The sequence below is a fragment of the Amblyomma mixtum genome, chromosome 8 (genome assembly GCF_055824585.1).
Source record: "Amblyomma mixtum isolate Tamu chromosome 8, ASM5582458v1, whole genome shotgun sequence".
Lineage (NCBI taxonomy): Eukaryota > Metazoa > Arthropoda > Arachnida > Ixodida > Ixodidae > Amblyomma > Amblyomma mixtum.
Genome location: NC_143019.1, coordinates 123,913,429 through 123,935,199, shown reverse-complemented (window position 1 = coordinate 123,935,199; position 21,771 = coordinate 123,913,429). Strand labels below are relative to the sequence as shown.

At 46.8% G+C, this 21,771-nt stretch overlaps 1 protein-coding gene across 1 annotated transcript in view; it reads right to left on the bottom strand.

Annotated features, from left to right (window-relative positions):
• The window catches only part of LOC149334209 (cytochrome P450 4c3-like), a 69,596-nt gene extending 51,302 nt beyond the window's left edge, over positions 1–18,294 (bottom strand). The window contains exon 1 of the mRNA XM_089555085.1: positions 16,361–18,294. Coding sequence (XP_089411211.1) covers positions 16,361–16,428 — 68 coding nt within the window. The 5' untranslated portion in view covers positions 16,429–18,294. The remainder of the gene's footprint in view (positions 1–16,360) is intronic.
• Between the last annotated feature and the right edge of the window lie 3,477 nt (positions 18,295–21,771).

Here is a 21,771-nt window from a genome sequence, read left to right as displayed (position 1 = left end):
ATAGTAAGGTTGCCTCAGTGTGCATCAGTTTTCACCGCCGAATCTTACGCGGTATCTTTAGCGGTGGAAAAAATACTGAAGAAAAACATCATTTTTACAGACTCCCTTAGCCTAATTACATCACTACATCCCAAAAATGCAGCAGAGCCTTTAATACGAGACATAGCCCACAATGTAGTAGCTGCCAAAACACAAGGGCTTGAAATTAAATTCGCTTGGGTACCAAGTCACGTAGGAATCTACGGTAATGAGAGAGCCGATGTGTGTGCCGCTGCCGCCTGTAATGCTAAAATACAGAAAGTGAAAGTGCCGCATAACGATACTCTAAGATTTGTACAAAAAAAACTAAGAGAAAAATGGCCGGGAGCATGGGATAATGAAGTAAACAAGTTACCCCTAGTAAAGCCAGTTATAGAAGAATGTCAAACATGCAGTCATCAAGAGCGTTTTATTGAAGTAATTTTATGTCGCCTTCGTATTGGACACACGCACTTAAAACATAATTTTATTCTTACAAAAAAAGACAAACCTGCATGCGCACAATGTGGAGAGATTGTCACCACAAACCACATATTAATATCCTGTGCAAAACTTGATTAACTTAGAAGAAAGCATTTCCGACAGTTTTATGAAAAGCACATCCCACGACACCCTTGCTTACTCCTAGGAGAAAATTCACTACTAAAAACCTCCTCTCTTGTTTTTTCCTGAAAGATGCAAACGTCCTAAACCTCTTGTAGGCTAAAAAAATAATCTTTAAACTTCCTCATACCAAATAGACATATTAAAACGTGTGTTTGGCGCATGATGGCCTTAGCTGCCTATGTGTCATAAAACCCAACACAACACAACACATATTACTCAGCCTTGGAAGAAATGCAGAAGTCGGCTCCGTGGACATCCATACAATGTTGGCGAGCCAATTCGAATGACATACACTGCCTAAGACTGAACAGGACACTTTTTTGTTCCATGGCCCTCTAGAGCCTACGCAGTTCATCCGCTGGGTTCTGCGTGTAGCCGGGCTGCGTGACGGTTTTGAATTTCTTGCCTTCGTTACAACTTTTTTGTCTTTCAGTGCCGCAGTTTTTGTTCTTTCGCTCATCTGTGCTGAATGACATGCGATTTGGTTCGATTTGTTGCGCGTGAGCACAAAGTTGTTAATGTGATTTTAAGTCACGCCAAAAGGTAGGCCATTGTCAGAACGCGTTGTTCGTACGTGGCGGGCAGAACACGGCGTTCCAGCTCGCAAGAGTTTTTAGGCAGTTTTCGTTCTTCATATCCTCTCATTTCCTTTACTATTCTGTGGCGGGCGCCCTAGGCACACATATGCGCTTGACGGCACCTCCAGTGCTGCCGCGCTTCGATGGAGGCGGAAAGCAAAAGGCGCCCGCGTGCTGTGCGCCCTAAGTGCACCTTAATGATCGCCAGGTCGTCGAAATTATTCCGGGCACCTCCACTACGCCACCTCTTTTATTGCGAAAGCACTAAAAGAGAGAAGCAATAAAAAGCCCTGCTCCTCGAGGAGCCGCCGCCGCGCCTAACAGATGGTGTGATGTCAGCCTTTCTTTTGCTATGAATGGCGACGCGTGATGTCAGCTCTCTCCTCCGACGTTACGCGCTCGCGCTGCACTGCCACGTCATGTTGTCCAAAGCGGAACCCTCTCTACTCTTACGCCACTTTTCCACCGACGTCTTCGCCGGCTTCGGCGCGCTCTAACGGCGCTGGCGTCTAAACGGAACATGTGCCTATTCTGCGCCGGGCGCGTCGAAGCCGCGAACGGAGAATGCACCGCGCGCGTCGTGTGCGGAGCGCGTAGCCGATACACGTAGGTAGAGGTGTGCGCCGTGACATCGACGCGCCGCCGCCGCTGACGATGCAAATAAATTGAAATTGATCGGCGCGCCGCCGCTGTCGCCGCCGACGTTTCTCTCGGCGCGCCGTCGCGGCTCACAGCCATCGCTTGGTCGTTGAAACCGAAACAACATGAACAAGAAATTTAATTATAAATTATTTAGCGTACCTAGGCGAATGCCTCGCCGTGGTGCATGTATTCTAATGCCTAATGCACCAATTAAAAGCAGTAAACACGCAATTAGATTAGTGTCTATAGTCGTTTAACAGCCTGCAGTCATCGGACAGACGCACTGACTCCAGGACCCTTCTCGTTTCAGCCGGGAGCACCTTTCTCTCTCAGTTGAGCGCCACTCTTCGACAAGCCTTCGCAAAAGCAGGAGCACACACGATGCCACGTGGCGCTGAACATGCCCGGGCGCGTCGTGCGGCGCCGCGTTGAAAGGAGCCCCGGCCTTCGGTGCGTACGGAGCATGCTGCGCGCGTCCTCCCATCAATCGCAATCACGACTTGAGGGATGTGGCAGAGTTGGTTGCGGGTGAAATCGGCGATTAGTCGGAAGACGGCATCAGCGCTGGAGATGCTACTTGCAACGAGATAGGAAGTTCTGGCTCTGATGTGTTTAAGATGCCGGTTAGAAGTTTTCGCATTATTCCGCTGCATTCGAAAGTGAAAGGTAGTTTTGCTTGGAAACATTTTGGGCACTCAACATACCTCAGTGAGGGAAAGCACAATGGAATTGGAACCGACTACTACTGTGAAAGCTGTTTGGCTGTCATCAGAGGAGGACGACTGAAAGCCTTTCGAATCATAAGTAGTGCGCCTTTTGTTCTTTATGGAACTACTTGCTAGGCCCTTTTGCGATTTCACTGTGAGAATTTTAATATTCACCTGTATCCTCCGCAGCAGCAAGGTAAAACGCTACGCTAGAACAGTATGCACGTCTAACATGCAGAGACGCTTGATAGACGCTCACAAACTACAAGACGACTGCAAGAAGGGGGCAGCCAAGGCAGCCTCGACGGTCAAGGATTATTTCCGGATGGTCCCCAGGCGCAAGAGAACAAGTGCAGTCTTTGTCAAAAGTAACCAGGCTGCATGGTTTGCTTCTTGCTTGTACAGTGGAGCCCTTACAGCTTTCCTGAAGTTGAAACGGTCGTTAAAGGTAAGGACTGGGGGCCTTCTTACCTTCCAATAACTTTTGATGTTTAGGAAAGCCACAAGGGCTCCACTATACAAGCTTGAAGCAAACCATGCAGCCTGGTTACTTTCGACAAAGACGGTACGTCATCAAGAAAGAGATTGCTCGCCAGAGGTCTTGTCCTTTTGATCGCCAGAGACCTGCTGCCTTTTAACATAGTGAAGGTAGAGGGGTTACAGGTGGACTATAATGCACTTTAAGCATTTGCGTTTCTTTTGTGATATTATAAGGGTGAATACAGAGTGAGTTTATTTCTATTCTGTAGGACATCTTCATAAAGTACGGAGTGATCAGAGAGCTTTAAGAGCTCCCTGACCGAAAGAGCTTGTCGAGGGCAGCCCTGGATGAAGTGTACCGTGCCATGCACGGACAGGTGAAGAAGATGGTAACTGAGGGGTCGAGGTTCTGTGCCGTCACGTACGATCTGTGGACCGACAGCTACTGGCGGCGAGCCTACATCACGTTCACTTGTCATCATATTGACGGTATGCTTAGCATGCTGTTTTTAGAGTACTGATAGCAATAAGCGCGTGCCTCAACCCATGTATTAACTTGCAGCGCGTGCCTCCACTATACTTCTCTAAACTTTTTATTCACTTTAAACTTGCGTGACTGTTTGAGAACAAGGCAAAAACAAAACAAATATCCCGCATGCTTCGTTCTGGCTTCTACATTCAAAATATATATTTATTATATCACGAAAGCATTATGATCGCAATAATACAGGGCAAGTGTAGCGAACGCTGAAAAAGTGGTCAGTTTTAATGGGAAGGAAAGAGGGCCGGGTTTTGACAGAGTGATTGAAATGATAACAGAACAATTCATGTAACAATCCTGAATTAGAATATTTTGATCTTTTTTAGAGTGTGCTGTTTCAGTGTTTTTATTTCAGAGAACTGCGAGCTCGTATCATTGACTCTGAGCTTCAAAGGTGCCTCGAAGAATTCAACATGGTGGGAAAAGAAGTGTGTGCAGTCGGTGACGCCGGCTCGAACATAAGCGCGCAGCAAATCTCGCGCAGACGGAACATCACCTCTGTATTGAGCACGGCCGACACAACCTGGTTGTCAAGGGCGGATTCAGAAGCGTCCCGAAACTCAACAGCTGGCTTGTCAACTGGCGTGACATTGTGAAGACGGTGCACTACCGAACCTCCGACCTGGAGGAGATGGCAGACTCGGAACTGAATGCGGCAGTGCTGTCGTTGGTCAGTACAGCCGAAGCGCTTGAACATGACGAATATGATCCTGTACTTGATGGCTGTCAAATCAGCGATCATGCGTACAACGCCACTCAGGTAGCACGGGTAGGGGCAGTGACAGTTAAACTGGACACACCGACAAGGTGGCATAGCATATTAACTATGTTCGAGAGCCTCGTCGCGAATAACGCTGCGCTCAGGAAGTTGTTGGCTCGGCTAAGGCGCCGTTCCCTAGTGTCGAAGACTACTGTCTAAGTGAAAATATTGTGCAATTCCTAAGCCAGTTTGAATGCGTGGTGGAGAATCTTTCGTAGCAAGAATCGAGCACGTTTAATGTGCTCATTGTTATTCGAAGCGAGCTTTTCGCCTCACTTCAAGACGACATGTCCGGTAGTAGCCTAGTGCAAGAAATGAAAAGAGAGATGCTGCAGAAATTTCAACACTCGTTTCCTCTAACTGATGTTATGCTCATTGCATCGCTTCTTGATCCCAGGTTTCAAAACTTAAAAGCTATCGAAGAGTACGCAACGCAAAGGGAGACGTCCAAACTTGAGTTTCTAGCGAAGCAGGTGCGTCGCTGTGTCAAGGAGTGCGACGCCACAAAGCCAACTGTATGTGACGCGCGCCCTAATGACATCTTTATGTCCTTAGCGCGTCGCCATTCCAGTGCACCACAGCACCGGACGAGCCAAATCAATGCCGAGAGTCACGCACTTTTAAGCAAACCCTGCGCGCAAATGCGCGACATTCTAAAATTGTGGAAGGGGGCTCAGAACGAGCTACCATGGCTCTCGTGCCTGGCTAAAAAGATTCTGTGCATTCCGGGCACTAGCACACCGAGCGAACGAGTGTTCTCGGTGGCTGGTCTCGTACTTCGATCTCTAAGAGCCAATTTGCACCCACTCACTGTGGACAAACTCTTGTTTATTCACGATAACTATAGCCTTTGTAAATCGTGCCTCTAAACTACATTCTGTCCAATCATGGTTTTGCTCACAGTTTGTTCGTTTGCGATGTGTTTTATGGTGTATTTTTCTTATATATATCCGTAAATGCTGTCTTTAATATTTAAGAGTTTTAAACTATTCAATTTTTATTACTTGTCATTTTTATTGTTTGCAAAATATTAAACCCTCATTGGGCTTCGAAATAAAACTATTTCTACATCTCTACTGCGCGATGCTGTTTCTTTGTAGCATCCATATATATCACAAATATTGTGTCATATTTGTATATTGTACAGTTGCATCATATAGTCACGTTGTAGTGGCTGCAGTCCAGTGGTCGGGAAGATAGCAACAAGACTTGCAAACGATGGTCTTTATTTTCGCTGACTAGCGCCCGCAAAAGAACTGAATCACTCGGCGGCGGCGTAAGCAACAAACGTGCTCGTCAGTCGTCGAACTACGAATGCCCGCCGCTCGCGGCATCGCTCAATTTAAAGCCAGCAAGGAAACTTCGAGATAACAGGTCAAGATCATCTACAGTAATCTGGACAAACGTAGATGGACAAACGGGAAGAGGTGAATCCGTTGGAGATGCGGAGTTCATTGGAATCATCATATACATTGGAATTGTTGACCTGCCACGACTATATTTATATTCAACTAATACTCTTGTTTGACCCAGTTGGTTTATCTTTGAACGGGTGCGTACTTACGCGAAGAAGACGGGACGCAACGCAGGAACACACACGACATATACAGAGCCATTTACCTAGCTTGGCAGACGGTGCTGGCGCTCTGTACATGTCGTGTGTGTTCCTTTGTTGTGTGCCGTCCTCATCGCGCAAGTACGTACCCGTTCCAATATACCTTTATTGAAATACAGGAATAATCTATTCTAGCTTTCTGTCAAAAAAATTGTATCCTGAAATTGGTTCTTCGCTTTTTTTTTGTTTTTTGCGCGTAGCGGACCCGGAGGGCTCAGTCGCGGCAGCACCCATTGGCAAGACTTCGAAAATGTCCTGGCTTTTTAACTATATAATTCAAACTTCATCCATCCTGATGTTCTGGAACTTGCCGAAAGTGCCATAATTTGATCTTCTGGCTTTCAGGGAGCATCTCATTCAACAAATTTTCGGGTATGATGTGGCAAAAAGTCCACGCCCCTAATCCTCGCATAGAATCCATTCGTCACCAAACGAAAGAAATGGAAAAAAAAAGAAGAAACTGCAATCTCTGCTATCAGGGGTCAAAACAGGAATAAGAATCAAACGTTATGTGAAGCACCTGTCAAGTCTACCTGTGCTTCACATATTCACCTGACTGCTTTTCAGAGTGCCATCAAAGTCATGACTTCTGACTTGACCGGCCGTGGAAAGTGGAATAATTTTTCTTCATATCTGAAACTGGGAAGAATGACAGCGACAAACATGTGCAACAGTTTGTATTTTCCAGTTTTCCTCTAATCAAGTTGTGGCTTAGTGCAGCCGGTAATTTTTATTCTTGCTATATACTTTTTTTGTGTTCTCTGCATATTTCACAAAGGAACGTTCATGTTTGTTTCATTCGGAAGTGTTACTAGCAATCTACAATTTTATGCATTGCATTATGCGCTCGGTTTGTCACTTCTCGTGAAAACAAAAATTTTGTTTCGGTACACTCCAAATCGTCCATTTTTCTAGCAGACTAAGATGTTGAAGTCGCCCCTGTGGCTAAGCGTGAGAATGGGTCGAAGGCATCAGCAAGACTGCAAGTGATAGCAACGTCGTCAGTACGACTGAAGTCAGGAAATGTATTGAAAGTGTAACGGGGTGCAAAAACAGAACAGTTGAACGAAGCAGCCACCGCCTTATAGTCTGAAATGCCCTCAACAACGTAGCAATCGCAAACCCTTTCACAAAAATTGGATCCCGCAAAAATCAAGTCAAGAACCGAATCCCTCCTTGTAGATGCTTCAACTATTTGTTTAAGGCCGAACAACAAGGAAGGATTTTTCAGCTCACGGCTTATACTGGCTTCCCGAGCACAAAAGAAAGTGTGGGCCAATATATGCCTGGAGCGCTGAACTCACCCACAAAAATTAGCTTTGACAAGTTGATCTCGTGTGTGTTTAAATAATCATTTACAGTGTGCAATATTTGGACAGAAGAACCAAGAGGACGGCAAATAATACCAACTACAATGGACTGATTGCTAAGGAATAATTCACACGAAATGGATCCGAATTCTGGTGGGACCGGTAAGACTGTGAACTTGAGTTCAGAGCTAAAGATAAGCGTGACACTATCCGATTTGCGATATTGCCTGTCCGTCCGCACCGACACGTTGACAGGAGGCGTAAATTCGGAATCGTGGATGCCATCGTGCAGCCACGTTTTCGTGATGCCCAAAGCATGAGGGGAATAAAGGCTTTCGGAGACAAAAATCACGCATATTTATTTGTTATATTTCTAGCGTTAATTTTTAAAGCAGAAAAATCTTCATGAGCGCATTAGGGTAGTCACAGGGCAGCAGCCGGCCATGACGGTGGTGATGTCGGCCGTGTGGCGGCAGACGGCGAGCCAGTGCATGTAGGACAGAAGCTATGGTTCTTTTCAAGAGTACCCGAAGAGGTGTTAAAAACGTAAAAATCTTTTTCAATGAAAACGTGATCGAAGCGCATCTTCACCACACAGCTGCCATCAAGAAACGGCTGTGACGCCTCCTAAAGTTTTTGCGAAGTGAGCTTTAAGAGAGTTAGCTTCGAAACATTATAGTCAGTGTTTTTAATTAGATAAGCATTGTTTAGTATCAGAATTTTCTCGGAGTAATCCAAGATACTAAGGATGACAGGGCGCGGGCGTTGATCAAGCGGCCTACCCGTCCTATGGCACCGTTTAATTCTCGGGCACTCAGTCTTCAACTCCTCGGAAATCAGATTTGAAACTTTGCTAAATACAGCCTCGCCACTTTTATTTGAATCATCAGCGTTTCATTTCGCAGAGATCGATTTTCCAGATCATCATTCTTAGGTAGCTGAGTCATGGCATCATTTAGAGAATCAATATCAGTACGTATTTCGTCGCACAGCCGCTGAGGGCTCAAGTGCAGCCACACGAGATACAAGAGCTTCGAAACGATCACCTACTGATTTCTGAAATGATCTTATATCTGCAACATCACGCGTTAACCGTATCCGATCGTCTAGTCACTCGGAGAACATTTTACTGTTCTCGGAACTATCTGCGGCAATAACGCCTGTCTGAGCGCATGTCTGAGCGCTTGACGACAGACAACGCGGATTCTATTGAGTTTTGAACGATGACGTACGGGCACGCACTTCCTTGGGTGGACCGCGGTTGAGTTTCACGTCACCGCTTAGAAGAAGGCGACTTAAGCAACGCGCCATGCGCGAAAGAAACAGCAGTATATGGGCACTAAAGCAACAGCAAACACCGGCGGTATGATCAAATACAACGAGTAGCTTTGCGGTAAAATACATGCGCAAAGAAGAGACAGGTAAGCATCTTCTCAGCACACCTGCTCTCAAGCCCACTGAAGAAGGGTTCCGGGGACACCGCTTGGCTACTCTCAAGTAGATGACGTCACAGAGCAGGCGCTGTCGGTCATTCGTTGTTCCAAATGAGCGTTGGCATACTCATGAGTACGGTGGTCAAAAGCGCGCAGTGGGATGACAGGCGCACCGTCGAACAAGTCAAACCTATCACATAAGGCGACAAAGCAGTCCAAGCACACACTGTTCATGTGATGCACATGCCGACCTTCTAGATAGGTGGACACAAAGAAGCGCTGTAACCAGGCGAAGCAGCACAGCACGCAGCGAGTACAGCCAGGAAGCCACAAATTTTCTCTCGAAAAATTGAACAGAATAAAATTTCATAGATAATAAATTTAAACGTGTCCTCGTGCAAGGACAAATTACAGTTTCCAGAGATTAGGACGCAAGATTGCTGAAATAATTAATGACAACCACATATTTACGCTCCTTGCGCATAGAAGTTCTACCCGAAAATGGAAAAGGGAAATTAGAGAGAAGATAACAAACGAACTTTAAGATCCAATGTAAAGGCACTGTAATTGCTCTTTGGTACATGTTGTCAATTTTTTCCTATGGTTGTGCTGTGGGTAAGTAATAATTATCTTTACACGTAAACCTAGTGCTTGTTAATCACTCATTTTTCTATTGTGTAAATCGTGATTTTGCCTCTGCAGATGCAATGTCTCTTTTGTTTTCTTTGTTTGTAGCGAATGATGTACGCGTAGCGCTGCCTTGTCAGGCAATGTATGCATTTTCCCGCGAGAACTCAGACAATACATTTCTTGTCGAAAAAAAAAACCTGGAATGAAAGAATGAATGAATCTGGCCCCCTCGACTATCAATGAATGCGCCCAGAAGGCACGCGTTACGCAGAAGCGGTGGCAGTACCCGCTATACAAAATGTCTATTATCTTCGGGGCAGATATCTAACAATAAAGGAGTTAGTGCAGGCGTCTTTATTTTCACAGGAGATGCGACAACAGCGTTTGTTCCCTCTTTCGTATGTATATCGCCTTAGTTCTTTTTATACCCTAACTACAGCCATAAATTACTTTTGCGTTGAAAATACCTACTCTCTGTCTCGTCGTACCTCCTCTCCGCGTCTAGAATGCTCCGTTTGCGTAAGGCCTTCCCAGAGAGTGCGTTTGCATAACGCTTTCCCAGAGAGAGTGCGAGGCAGCGTCATACCAGGAAGTATCGGTGAAGGACGACCGCTCTTCATTTCCTGAGCTGCGAACGGCGTCGGGGGCAAGAACCACTCACACGTGACGCAATCAAGGTCATGGCGCCGCGCCAGCGCTGGTTGTGCCACGATCGCCGCGCGCGTTTCTTCTTCCTGGAGCAACTCCACGGCCAACCTTTTTAACGCGTAGCGATATAGGCCCTGTGATGCAGAAAAATCGGCGTCGGAGTTGCCGTGACGAGAATATCAAGACTAACTGCTAAGTCGATGCGACTCTATGCTACCGGCGAAGCGCTATGCGCTTAGTGCTACATAGCCGACACGCTGCAACCGAAGAGACAGAGGGAGCTGGTATAGGAAGACGTTTATTGGTAACCGGCGAGCGCTTTTAAACGGTAGCCGAAGGAGAGAGAGGGTGCACGCGCTGCCATGCGCCCGTGCCGAGCCGGCGAAGCCGACGTACGACGATCTGGCGTGATAACGATACAGCCCTTCCTCCCCTCTAAAGCGACAACCTGTCTGGAGGCTTCCGGGTGCGGCCAGAGCGTCGGGGTGGAATTGGTTCTCCGGAATCGTTGGCCATTGCATCACTACCCGAGGACTGACGGGATTCTTGGTCGTGTGTGGACAGCGTTTCGCAGGGTGGGAAGACAGCAGCCTCCGAGGCTTGCCCAGGCTCCAGCTGTGTTTTGCCGACTTCCTTCTCGACTGCCGTCGGAGTTACCCGTGGTTGCACTTGATCCACATAACCTCGCTGCATTCCCGTTGGTGTTTCTTACCGTGACCAAGCGTTGGCCCTGTACTTCCGTGATCGTTCCGGGTAGCCACCTTTCGTGTGGGTGTCGAGCCCAAACGTGCGTTCCTGTCGCGAGAGGCTGCTATTTGCAAGTTGGCTCCCTGCTTGGGGTAACACTCGCCTCTCGGTTCTTCTCTGGAAGATACGCACTCAGACGGGTTCGGGGCTGAAACCTCAGCAGTTCTGCCGGTGACTTCAGATCCCGGGTTGGTGTGGACTTGTGTCGTAATAAAAGTTTGGCAATCGACTTAGTAAAGTTCCTTTCTGATTTTCTTTTAAGCCCACTTTCACGGTGCGCATCGCGCGTTCCGCCATGCCGTTCGATTGTGGATAGTATGGGGCTGTTGTTACGTGGCGCACACCATTTTCCCGGAGGAACCGCGGTGTCACGGTGCTCGTAAAACGTGGTCCGTTATCGGATACGATAGTCTGAGGGAGGCCAAAACGCGTGAAGATGCTCCGAAGCACATCTACTGTTGTTTCCGCCGTCGCATTTCTTAGTGGCACCGCCTCGATTCAGTTCGTCTCAGCGTCAACCAGGACAAGTACCATGTGCCCTTCGATGGGACCCGCGAAATCTATGCGTAGACGCCACCAGGGTCGGTTTAATTTCAGCCAATGTGCCGGAACCTGGGTCGCGGGCATGATCAGGTACTGCACACACTGCTGGCAATCTTTTGAGAGTTTCTCGATGTGCTTATCTACACCAGGATACCAAAAGATAGAGTGGGCAAGGCTCTTCATTACAATTTTGCCGGGATGCGTGTCATGCACCTCTTTTAAAACAGCTTCCCGCGCTCCTTCTGGCACAACTGCGCGATGGCCCCAGTACTTAACTCCGTTACTAACAGCTAATTCATGCCGGCGCATGAAAAACGGCTGGAACCGTAGTTCTTCTTTGCCCAACCGCATTGGCCAACTCCGCAAGACCCACGTTGTCACTTCTAGCATTTCAGCTTTGCTGGTGTGCTCTGCCATTTCCTGTGGGGAAAGCGCGAAATCGTCCAATGCCTGCGCATGCAGAACATATTCTGCCAGCTCGCTGTTGCCGTCTGTCTCCTGCTTGGGCAGAGGCAAACAGCTTAATGCGCCCACATTTAGCTCCCCCTTCCGATATTCGAAGTCGTACTGATAGGCTGCTAACGACAGCGCCCTACGCTGAATTTTTGCTGCCGCCATGCGCGCGACTGCTTTGTCGGGATGCAATAGACCTGTCTGGGGCAAACTCAGTAAACCATAAACCTCCACATGGACACCAGCGAAATAGTTACGCTACACATTATACACCTCCACCAGAAATCCATTTTAGTACGGTTTACCAAAAATCTACTTACCTACAACACAAAATTTTGTCTCCAGTCCGAGGTATAGTACGTAGTGGAGACATCCAGCTCGACATTTACGAGAGATTTGTGCATGTGTAAGTACTCCCAGTTTACGTAGTCTAGACATCTATATATAGAGAATATGACTATACGTAGACCAATACTTAGGTGCAAATTTCTAACATGTTCGAGCCCAACTGGTTTAAGGAACACATTTCCAGTTTTTGCAACTGGAAACTTGTTCCTTAAACCAGTTGCAACTGGAACCAATTGCGACTGGAACCAGTTGCAATCCCAGATGCAGCTGGCACATGTTTCAATTCAAGATGCAACGGGGACCTACTGCAACCTAGTCAAAAACTTCCCTGTGGAGGCGTCGGGACGACCAAGCACTCTAGCTAGCTCAAATACATTTGAGTAAGCGAGTACATGGTCATCACGGGAGCCCAAAACACTGCAGATGACTTTTTAGTGCGTCAGTGTTTTATTGCGCTCGGCGTTTCGCGCTTTCACTGAACCTTGAATTTTCTCGTCGAGCATAATCGTCAGGTTTATAGCCGCGATGGCATCAATACTCTTCTGCCGAGTCCATTAGGTTAGGGCTTCTGCAAAACAAAACATAATTGGTAATTTTTATAGGTGACAAACAAAAGACGAGCACAGCAACCACTACAAACAAGCTCAGTAATGGAAAAAAAAAAACAGCGCGAAAAAACGGGGACGAAAGGAAGAAACACAGGAACAGCGCTTGTTCCTGTGTTTCTTCCTTTCGTACCCGTTTGTTCGCGTTGTTTTTTTTTTGCATAATGTATCACCAACTCGCCCGCTTAGCTATCCTGTTGAAGCTCAGTAATTTACGCCGTTTTTACCGACGCAAGTCAATGAAGCGTCAAAGGATGCCGGATGCCCTTGCGGCACTAAAACGCAGTCGTGCTGAGCGGAGTGTGCTTCCACGTGTACTTTGGCACACCATCCGAACGCATGCACACATTTTGGTAGTAGTGGTCAGTTGCATACATCCCCACCCTTTGTTTCAATGCACAGCGAGTTTGGCAAAACAGCCAAACGAGTGAGCGTAAAAATATAACGTACCGACAAATGCTTTAGAGTTTTTTTCATTACGAATGCAAAAATACCATGAAATGCACTTCAAAGAGCGAACTGAGTACGCACCTGGAAAGGTCACGATTCCAGCCGGATAAAACGACTTGTAGTACTAATTGGTACTGAAGGGTCCACTTCGCCGAGTAGTAAAAGCAAGCAAACTGTCTTCCTTCAGCTCCATCAAGGAAAGAACTGTTGAGAAATCTCGCCAGCAATAATAAGCGAATAATGAATTATATGTCGAGGTTCTTCAAAACATAATGTCCCACGGAACACGATGAGAAATAGCCCACGCCGTACGCTCGACCATTGTCGCCATGGCTGACCTAGCTCATGCGGTGTGTGCGCAACTGACGCGTTTTGTATCGTGACTTTTTTACACTTAGTAGTCTGCTTGTTCTGGCACGAGAAATAAGTTAATAATTATTAAATTGTAAAATTTTATTTTTTTCACAGCTGTAATCGCCATGCGCAGCTTGCGCGATTATTGATAAAATACGATACGAACTTCAACATGATGGCGGCGTAGACAATTTCACCATGCTTTCCGCACCGCGGCCGGTCCCCGAAAGTTACGGCATGTCTCAGTAGTCACGCTCTCAGCAATAGAAGTTCGTTTCGGTAGTTGGGCAATTATAAATAAATATATATAATGTTACCATGCTCGAAACGCCTGTGTCACAACCGGCTGGACATAGAAAGAGAGCGGGCTTAATAAAAAGAAAGAAAAACATTGCTAACAACGCGGCTACGCAATCTGTTCGCTGCAGCACGAACCATGCTAAACACACAATGCAGAGTTTTGAGGGAAGTGGCGTTATTCGCCAGGAGAGCGTCTGCGGGCATTTTCGCATGTCCGTAGTGCGATTGGATTGACGTTCGCCGATAAGCCGGCTTCAATCTAATTTCACAGTACGTTCATTTCTGCGCCGAATGACGGTGAGATGTGCTGAGCCGCAGCAGCATATATTTCGTTCTCGTCATCCCTCAAAGCAGCGAAAAAACTTCCCATTTGGTTTGTACCCGCGACTAGCTCTGCCAAGTTTTTTTTTTGCTTCCCACTTTACCCACAAATGGAACCACTTACTTTCCATTTGAGCCCCAGTTCCCCCCATTTGGCTCTCGGCTACGATGTTTCCCAGCTGGTGGCAAACTGGAACCATTTGCCTCCCCCGTGACCCCGAACTGGGACCATTTGGGTTCCAACTGAGTTCCAAAGTGATACCAGCTGGCTTCCAATTGGAACCACTTACCGCCATATGAAGCCAGTTACTCCAAGTTCAATTTACAGTTAAGAATTTTCTTAAATACTTCTGCTGTAATAACTGAAAAATTCTTCACCGAAAAAAATTATTGGCGCCCTCGTCGTACTGTTCCCTGGGTCACCTCTTGCCTAGAGGCTTCTGATATAGCATGCTATGATAACACTAAGTTGCAAGAGCATTGTAATGCAAAGAGCATTTTGCTGCAAGAGCATTATAATTCAAAAAGCGTTATGTTCGCTATGACAGCAGACTCTCAAGGGAAGAAATGCCCCAGGGGCAGTGGGATGAAGACCTTATATTTTTGTAATGCAGCACGTAAAGCATAGGTGCTTGCAACTCATTTTTTACGCCATCACGCATGCGTTAAGAAAAAAACACAATTGCGGTTTTTCCTTGACCCATGCCGGCTTTGGTATTGCAACTGCGATGTTGTTAACTAAAGAACATCATAGTCGAAATAACAGAACAGGCGTATGGGTAGCGCATGTAACCTGAAGCCAGGATAACCAATTATCATTAGGGTAAAGGGCTGGATTCAGAGAGAAAGCAAGCCCAGCAGAGAGGATCAGGTCAGGTGGGCAGATGAGGTTCGGAAGTTTTCTGGGAAAAGGTGGCCGCCGCTGGCACAGGACAGGGTTAACTGGAGAAATTTTTGGCCAGCAGTGGAGAAAGGCTGGTGACGATAAAAGGTGCGGCTCAAGAAGCTTATTGTCAAGAAATATTAGATCACACAATCAGCTACACAAACGCCAAAGCTTTCCTTAGTTCAGCATCCCAGTAGTTAGTTATCATTGCTAGCGCGACTAGCAGATTTAATACATACTCAGATAAATTAACTCCCGAAAATTGAATTAAACGGATTTTGTACTTTAAATGGTTGGATAAGTTGGATAAAATATGCTTAATCAGAACAAAAATAGGTTATTATAGTCCTGGCTGCTGATTAAAAAAAGTTTTTCAGTGTGGCCTCACACATTAAGCTGAGGTAGCTTGCGTTGGCTGTAGCCCAAGGTGTAAATTAAAAGTAACAACAGTAATGAAAAAACAATGCGAATCCTGGCCAAAGTTACTGGCATTTTAAACCAACTGCGCATAGTTGAGTCAGAAACCTAATGGGTGTGCATTTAGATTTCTCTTTACAGGTTCCAATATTTTTTCTTCTTTTTAGGTAGGATAATGCTGCCGTGAAGCGAGCACGAAAACACACACAAAAACACAAGCAGGGCTGGTCATGGCTCCAATTTGTAGTCAAAAGCTATTTTCAACTTTATGAGCAGCAAGCCAACACGAAATATCGAATGATTGATAAATGTGGAATACTTAAATTATCTCTCACATTCCCAAGACGTGACAAGTAATATCTACGAGGAGCGTAAGTTAAGGCAGATATAATGTCGTGGTTACGTCTTCAGCTTTCCCACGAGAAATGGTTGATAAATAAGACGTCTCAGAGATTACGCCTCGGTGCGTAGACGTTTAGACTTAATCTCGACATATCTGGGAGGTTTGTGGTTTGCTGGGAATGGTGAATGACGAGTGTAAATCTGTTGACGAACAGATAACCCCGAAACTTGGTAACTCCTAAGACTAACGCCAGTGCTTCCTTCTCTAGCTGTAAATAATTGCGCTCTGGTTTCGTGAGCGTTCTTGAGCGAAATACAATGGGATGATCTATGCCGTTGATGCGATGTGCCAAAACTGAGTCCAGTCCTACTGCTGATGCGTCGCACTCAAGTCTTAGGGGCTTCAGCGGATCGAAATGAACGAGGAAGTTTGCGCTGCACGAAGCGCGCTTAGTTTCCCGAAACGCAGCTTCCTGAGCTGGCCCCCAATTCCACGAGACACCTTTACTCAGCAAGCGATACAGTGGAGCCAATGTGGAGAATAAGTGCAGCAGAAGTTTACAGTAACACGTAACCGGTCCTAAGAACGGCTTCAGATAGCTTACCTATGTAGGCGTCGGGGCCTCCAGCACTGGTTCCAAGTTGTTATGGAGCGGATGAATGCCTCTTGCATCGATTCCGTGGCCCAGGAATGAGGCTTCTTTCTCGCGGAACCGGCACTTAGCCTGGTTTACCTTCAGACGATTGCCTCGTAGCCGCTGGAACACCTCCCCATAAGAGAAATGTCGTGCTCTTTTTCCGCGACTATGATCTAGTCCAGGTATGCCTTTACACCTGGTAGGCCCTGAACAACAGGTTCAATGAGACGCTGGAACGGAGCGGGGGCCGAGGAAATGCCTAAGGCTGAGCGGTTGTAGCAATAAAGACCTTGCTGGGTATTCAGCACCGCTAGCTTTGTGTCTTCCTCGTCCAGGGAAAGCTGGTTGGACGCGTTGCGAAAGCCGGGAGTGCTTAACCCCTCGCCTCCGGACAAAGCTGCAAAAAATGTCATCAATGTTTGGCACGGGGCACTCCTCAAGTTGTGTCGCTTGATTGACCGTGAGCTTGAATTCCCCGCACAGCCGGATTTTCTCCGTTTTTCTTCGCCACAGGCACTACTGGTGTTGCCCATTCTGCTGCGTTGATCGGAGATAGCACTCCGTCCTCAACCAGGCGATTTATCTCGACGGATTCCTGCGCCCGCATGGTATAGCGCCTTCTTTAAGGCATAGCTTCACGGGTGGTCCTTTCAAGCACCCCAGGTTTTTTCAGAGAGATGTGAAGAATTGTTTAGACTTCCTTTAACATGTTGCCAGCGTGAACAACATTAAGGCCTGCAGACACTCTGTCCTGCAAAAGGGACACGCTCGCCTTGAAAACACGTCCATCGAGTTTTGTCTGTAGAGGAGAGGATCTTGACAATCCACAACAACCAGTGAACTGCTCACCATCGCTGTACCAAGTTTCACCTCGATATCCACCTTGCCGACAACCGGCAGCGGGCCCAGCCAGCATTAAAGGCGAAGACAGGTTTTATATAAAGCGGGCCACCATGTGCGATGCTTTTTATAAACACTCTTGGCAATCACGTTGATCGGAAACCCTGCATCGACAATCATGCGCAGCTTGCTACGCTCCCACGTCAACAAGTGCTCAATCGGTTGCACCATGTCCTTGTTTGCCGAACTGTGTGCGACGAGCTCGTGCAACATCTCTTCGCTTTCGCACTCCATCTCCTTGACAGCGTACGTTTCTGAGAAGCGTGAACGGCCCGCCTTACAAGCTGTGGCCAAGTGTCCCCTTTTGTCGGATTAGTGGCAGATGGTGTTACGATGTCGGCACGCAGCCGTTCCATGAGCCTCCGTGCATACGTTACACAGAGGACTAGACGCTCATGAATCGCAGCGTTTCTTCCAGAGACGCCCTTGCCGCACGACGTTGACGCTTCCACTTGGTCTGCCCGTCTCCCCCATGCAACGTGCGTGTTCGTTCGCTTTCTCCGCAGCCAGGGCAAATTCTTCAGCTTCTGCTGGTGTTAACTGTTTACGCGCCAGTAAGCAACGGCGAGTCTCTTCATCCCGGTTTCCGCAAACGATGCGGTCCCGCAGCATGCGGTCCAAAGTTGTGCCAAAGTTGCAGCTTTCAGCGAGGCACCGGAGCTCGGCGACATAATCTCGGACACTTTCTCCGTCTAACTGCCTGTGCATAAAGAACGAAAAGCTTGTCGCTGTTTCGTTGGTCGCCGGGTTGTAGTGCTGTTCTAAGCATTTCACGCCATCCGCATACGTCAGGGAGTTGGTGAAAACTGCCGGCTGGCGTCCTTGCAAAACGAGGACGACGCTGTCGCTCAACGACGAAACCAACATAGTACGACGCTTGCTCGCATCCGTAATCTCGTTTCCTTCAATATAGGCTTCAAGCCGTACCCGATACGCGCTCCAAGTGCTCACCGTCTCTTCGAAAACAGGGTGTCGCGACGACATCCTTTGGGTCTGCAGTTGAGGTCTGGGTGCGCACAGATTTCCATCCTCGTGGCCAGTGCTGTCGCCGCGACGGTATCCTACCGGCGAGACGTTTTGCGCTTAGCTCCACATAGCCGAGACGCAGCACCCGAAGAGACAGACAATCCACTGAGGCAGCTGGGTTAGGAAAACATTTATTGGTAACCAGCCAGCGCTTTTAAACGGTAGCCGAAGGAGAGAGAGAGGTGCACGCGATGTCCTGCTCACGTGCCAAGCCGACAAAGCCGACGAACGATGATCTGGCGTGATAACGATACAGCACTAACCACCGGTTCCTGACGTCACAACTATATGTCCTGCCGCGGGGAATTCAAACACCCTACTTATATCACCCTCTTCCTTCACGTATGTGTATGCTGCTTCGTTAACTCGTGGTAGCGGCACGGCGCCAGCCTACTCGGATTGGTCGCAAATGCTTTAATTGCGTTTACAAATGCGAAGTAAAGCATTAACGGCGGCGGAAAGTAAATTGGGATGATTTTGGTGGGATTCGAACCCAGGATCTTTAGATTGCGAGACGAGCATGCTGCCCATAGGCCATAAAGTTCTTTTTTCCTTTATTTGGTCAGAAACGCAAATTTCTTTCTTTTATTGCATATTTAGACAGCTTACAACAACAGGTAAAAGCATAGCCCAAAAACGCTCGATGGTTTAAACGGACTAGAGGTGCACATGGTGAATGCGTTGTGGTGTCTTAAAGAAGTGTAGTGATATTTGCATTGTTAATTATGAGTATGCTTAGTTGTAATTAGGCAATTCAACAAGATGAATTCGATTTTTGGGATTATTCATTGTAGCGCAACGGTTTGACGCCTACGCATGTGAGATGTATTGATGCGTAGCGTGTCATTCGGACGTCACTAAGCGGGGGAAAAGAGAGAGGTATAAGTGCTCTGAGGGGTCGCCGAGTGTGCCGCTATGCCGTGGTGCGATACGACTTTGATATTAGGTCTCGTCTGTCCGGGGGAAAGTTTCCATCCGTCACGGACTTCGCTAACAGGCCCTGCGACCTCGTTAGTCTGAGCAGAAAGCGGAACCCTTCACTACGGCGACCCTTATAGCCTGAATTGCTTTGGGACGTTAGACCACATAAACCAAACCAAACCAAACCATCTCTTTCAGAGGTATTAAAATGGCTCGATACATGTCTATTAGAGTTTTTCCTCTTCTCATATGGGCAGTCATCCTTTACTTATAGCCTGTCCTTACTGAATCATATAAACTTGTTCCTCGTTCATAGACAGGAAGTGCATATCTTGGACTTAGTTCGCGCTTCATTCAGCCAACGATTCAATGTCTCGCGGCACCGAACTCTCCTTTTGGTTTGGTTTGGTTCACGGGGTTTAACGTCCCAAAGCGACTAAGGCTATGAGAGACGCCGTAGTGGAGGACTCCGGAAATTTCGACCACCTGGGGTTCTTTGACGGCACTGTCCTGATGGAGCACGATGCATTTCGAGAGGGTGACACAGCTTCACTTTGTCTCCAGAACATTAACAGTGTTTCATTCGCGGTCCTCACGCTAACTGCGTCCCACTCGCTGCAAGGTATGCGCTGCTCCTTGCAGCTTCCTATGACTGTTACGCTGCTGAATGTAAAAGTGCCTGGGAGCAAAGCCCTCCTCGCTGAGACTCCACCTCGTAACGCCAAGCGCTGACGCGGGATAATTCAGAGGAAGCAGTTCTGGCACAGCTGGATTTCTTACGGAAAGTAGAAGGAAATTTTTGGTTATTGTTTATTGTAAATGCGATGCCAGGGCAACTTGTTTATTTAATAGTAAAAATTAGTAGTGAGGTAGGCGCTGATTGCCAGATGTACATACACTGAAGCCACTTATTCTTATATAGCTTTGGCCATCGACATAGAAGTAATGCATAAAATGATAAATCATGATGGAATTTACAGACTAACGTATATTCGTAATAATTCGTAGCGCGTTAGGTGCGCAGTAATATTAATAATATTTTATTGGAAGGTGCATGATAATGACAAGCACGCCTAGGAATCAGTGTGGAAGCTTAGCTGAGCAGTCAGCTTCGTTGTACTAGTGTGAAGCCGGGCAGGAAACAAACCTAAGACTCGAAGCACTAAGCATTTATATAGCAATGAATTAAAGAAAATAAATTGCCTGCAATGTGGTCACACTTCGACGCAAATTCCACTGGAGAGCATCAAGAGATAATTTTCTACTTTTTTTTACAGTCATTGAGAACTCTGTTCCACTGAAAGTGGTTCACAATGACACCCGGTTTTTCAGTTGATTAACACAGGACATCGGGACAGGACGAAAGGAATTACATGCTAGGGTCTCGAGGTCTTTGCCGCGTTTTGCAGTCGGTTGTGACGGGTGAAAACCATGGCCAGGAAAAAGCGTGCGTTGTCGAGGAATAACACTTAGCGAGAAATAGAAATTCTCACGTAACATATTCAGTCATGCTACTTATCGAGGTTATCTTTTTTTAAGCGGTACGGAGATGAGCTTGCGGTAGCTATAGTACGCTTGAGGTCGTTATGAAAGGTATTTATTCTCAATTACCTCTGGGCGTAAAGCTCGTTGAAAGAAAGCACTGGATGTATCCTACCTTCTTGTTCGACGATGAGATAGCTATACGAAACACTGCAATCATTCCGTGCTGTAGTAAGACTTAACCATATATACTTTGATCATATCTCCTATTCCTGTGCTATAGACTGAAATGTTGATGAAACGGTTCAAAGTAGATACTATTGAACGGATATTCCTAGTATATATTTTTTTGCTCCTAAACCTCCCAACACGCTCATGACCCGAAAATTGCATTGAATGGTTCATTCCACACAAACATACCAATTACGGTCGCCACATGTTCAGTCATTACTTGCCATCAATATCAAACAAGTTCCTTTTGCCTGAACCTTCTTGATACCATTATTCCGAATTTTAGCATGCAATGTTTTTTTGTGTACTTTGTCTCATTTGTTCGTTCCATTGCAATGAGACCGTTTCTGCTGTTGCCAATACATGAAAATCTAACAATTCTTTACATCTTGCACGAAGGCTCTGGCGCTCAATCAGGCTCCACTTCCAGCATATTTCAACACCTTAATCACCCAGATGATGAAAATTAGGATCTGATTTGGATTCTCTTTGCGCGGTTTCGGTGATCAAAAGAGCATGCCTTCTCTTCTTTAATTCGTATAAAAAACCAACGGCGCTTACTTCTTGAAATAAAATTGACATCAAAGTAGAGGGTGTTCTCATTACTTCATTGGAACCGTTTTGTTCGCAATACCTTCCTCAAACCATACGCTGCAGAATAATAACAATCCGAGCTGACTGAAGCATTCCGAAGATCTGCACGCCGCTTCCGATGGTGCAACACGCGCAACTCATTGCTAGCACGCCGTGTAGTGCTCATTGCGGTGGTGTATCGGTGGTATTTCTTGGAACCTTCTGAGGACGAAACGCAAAATTAC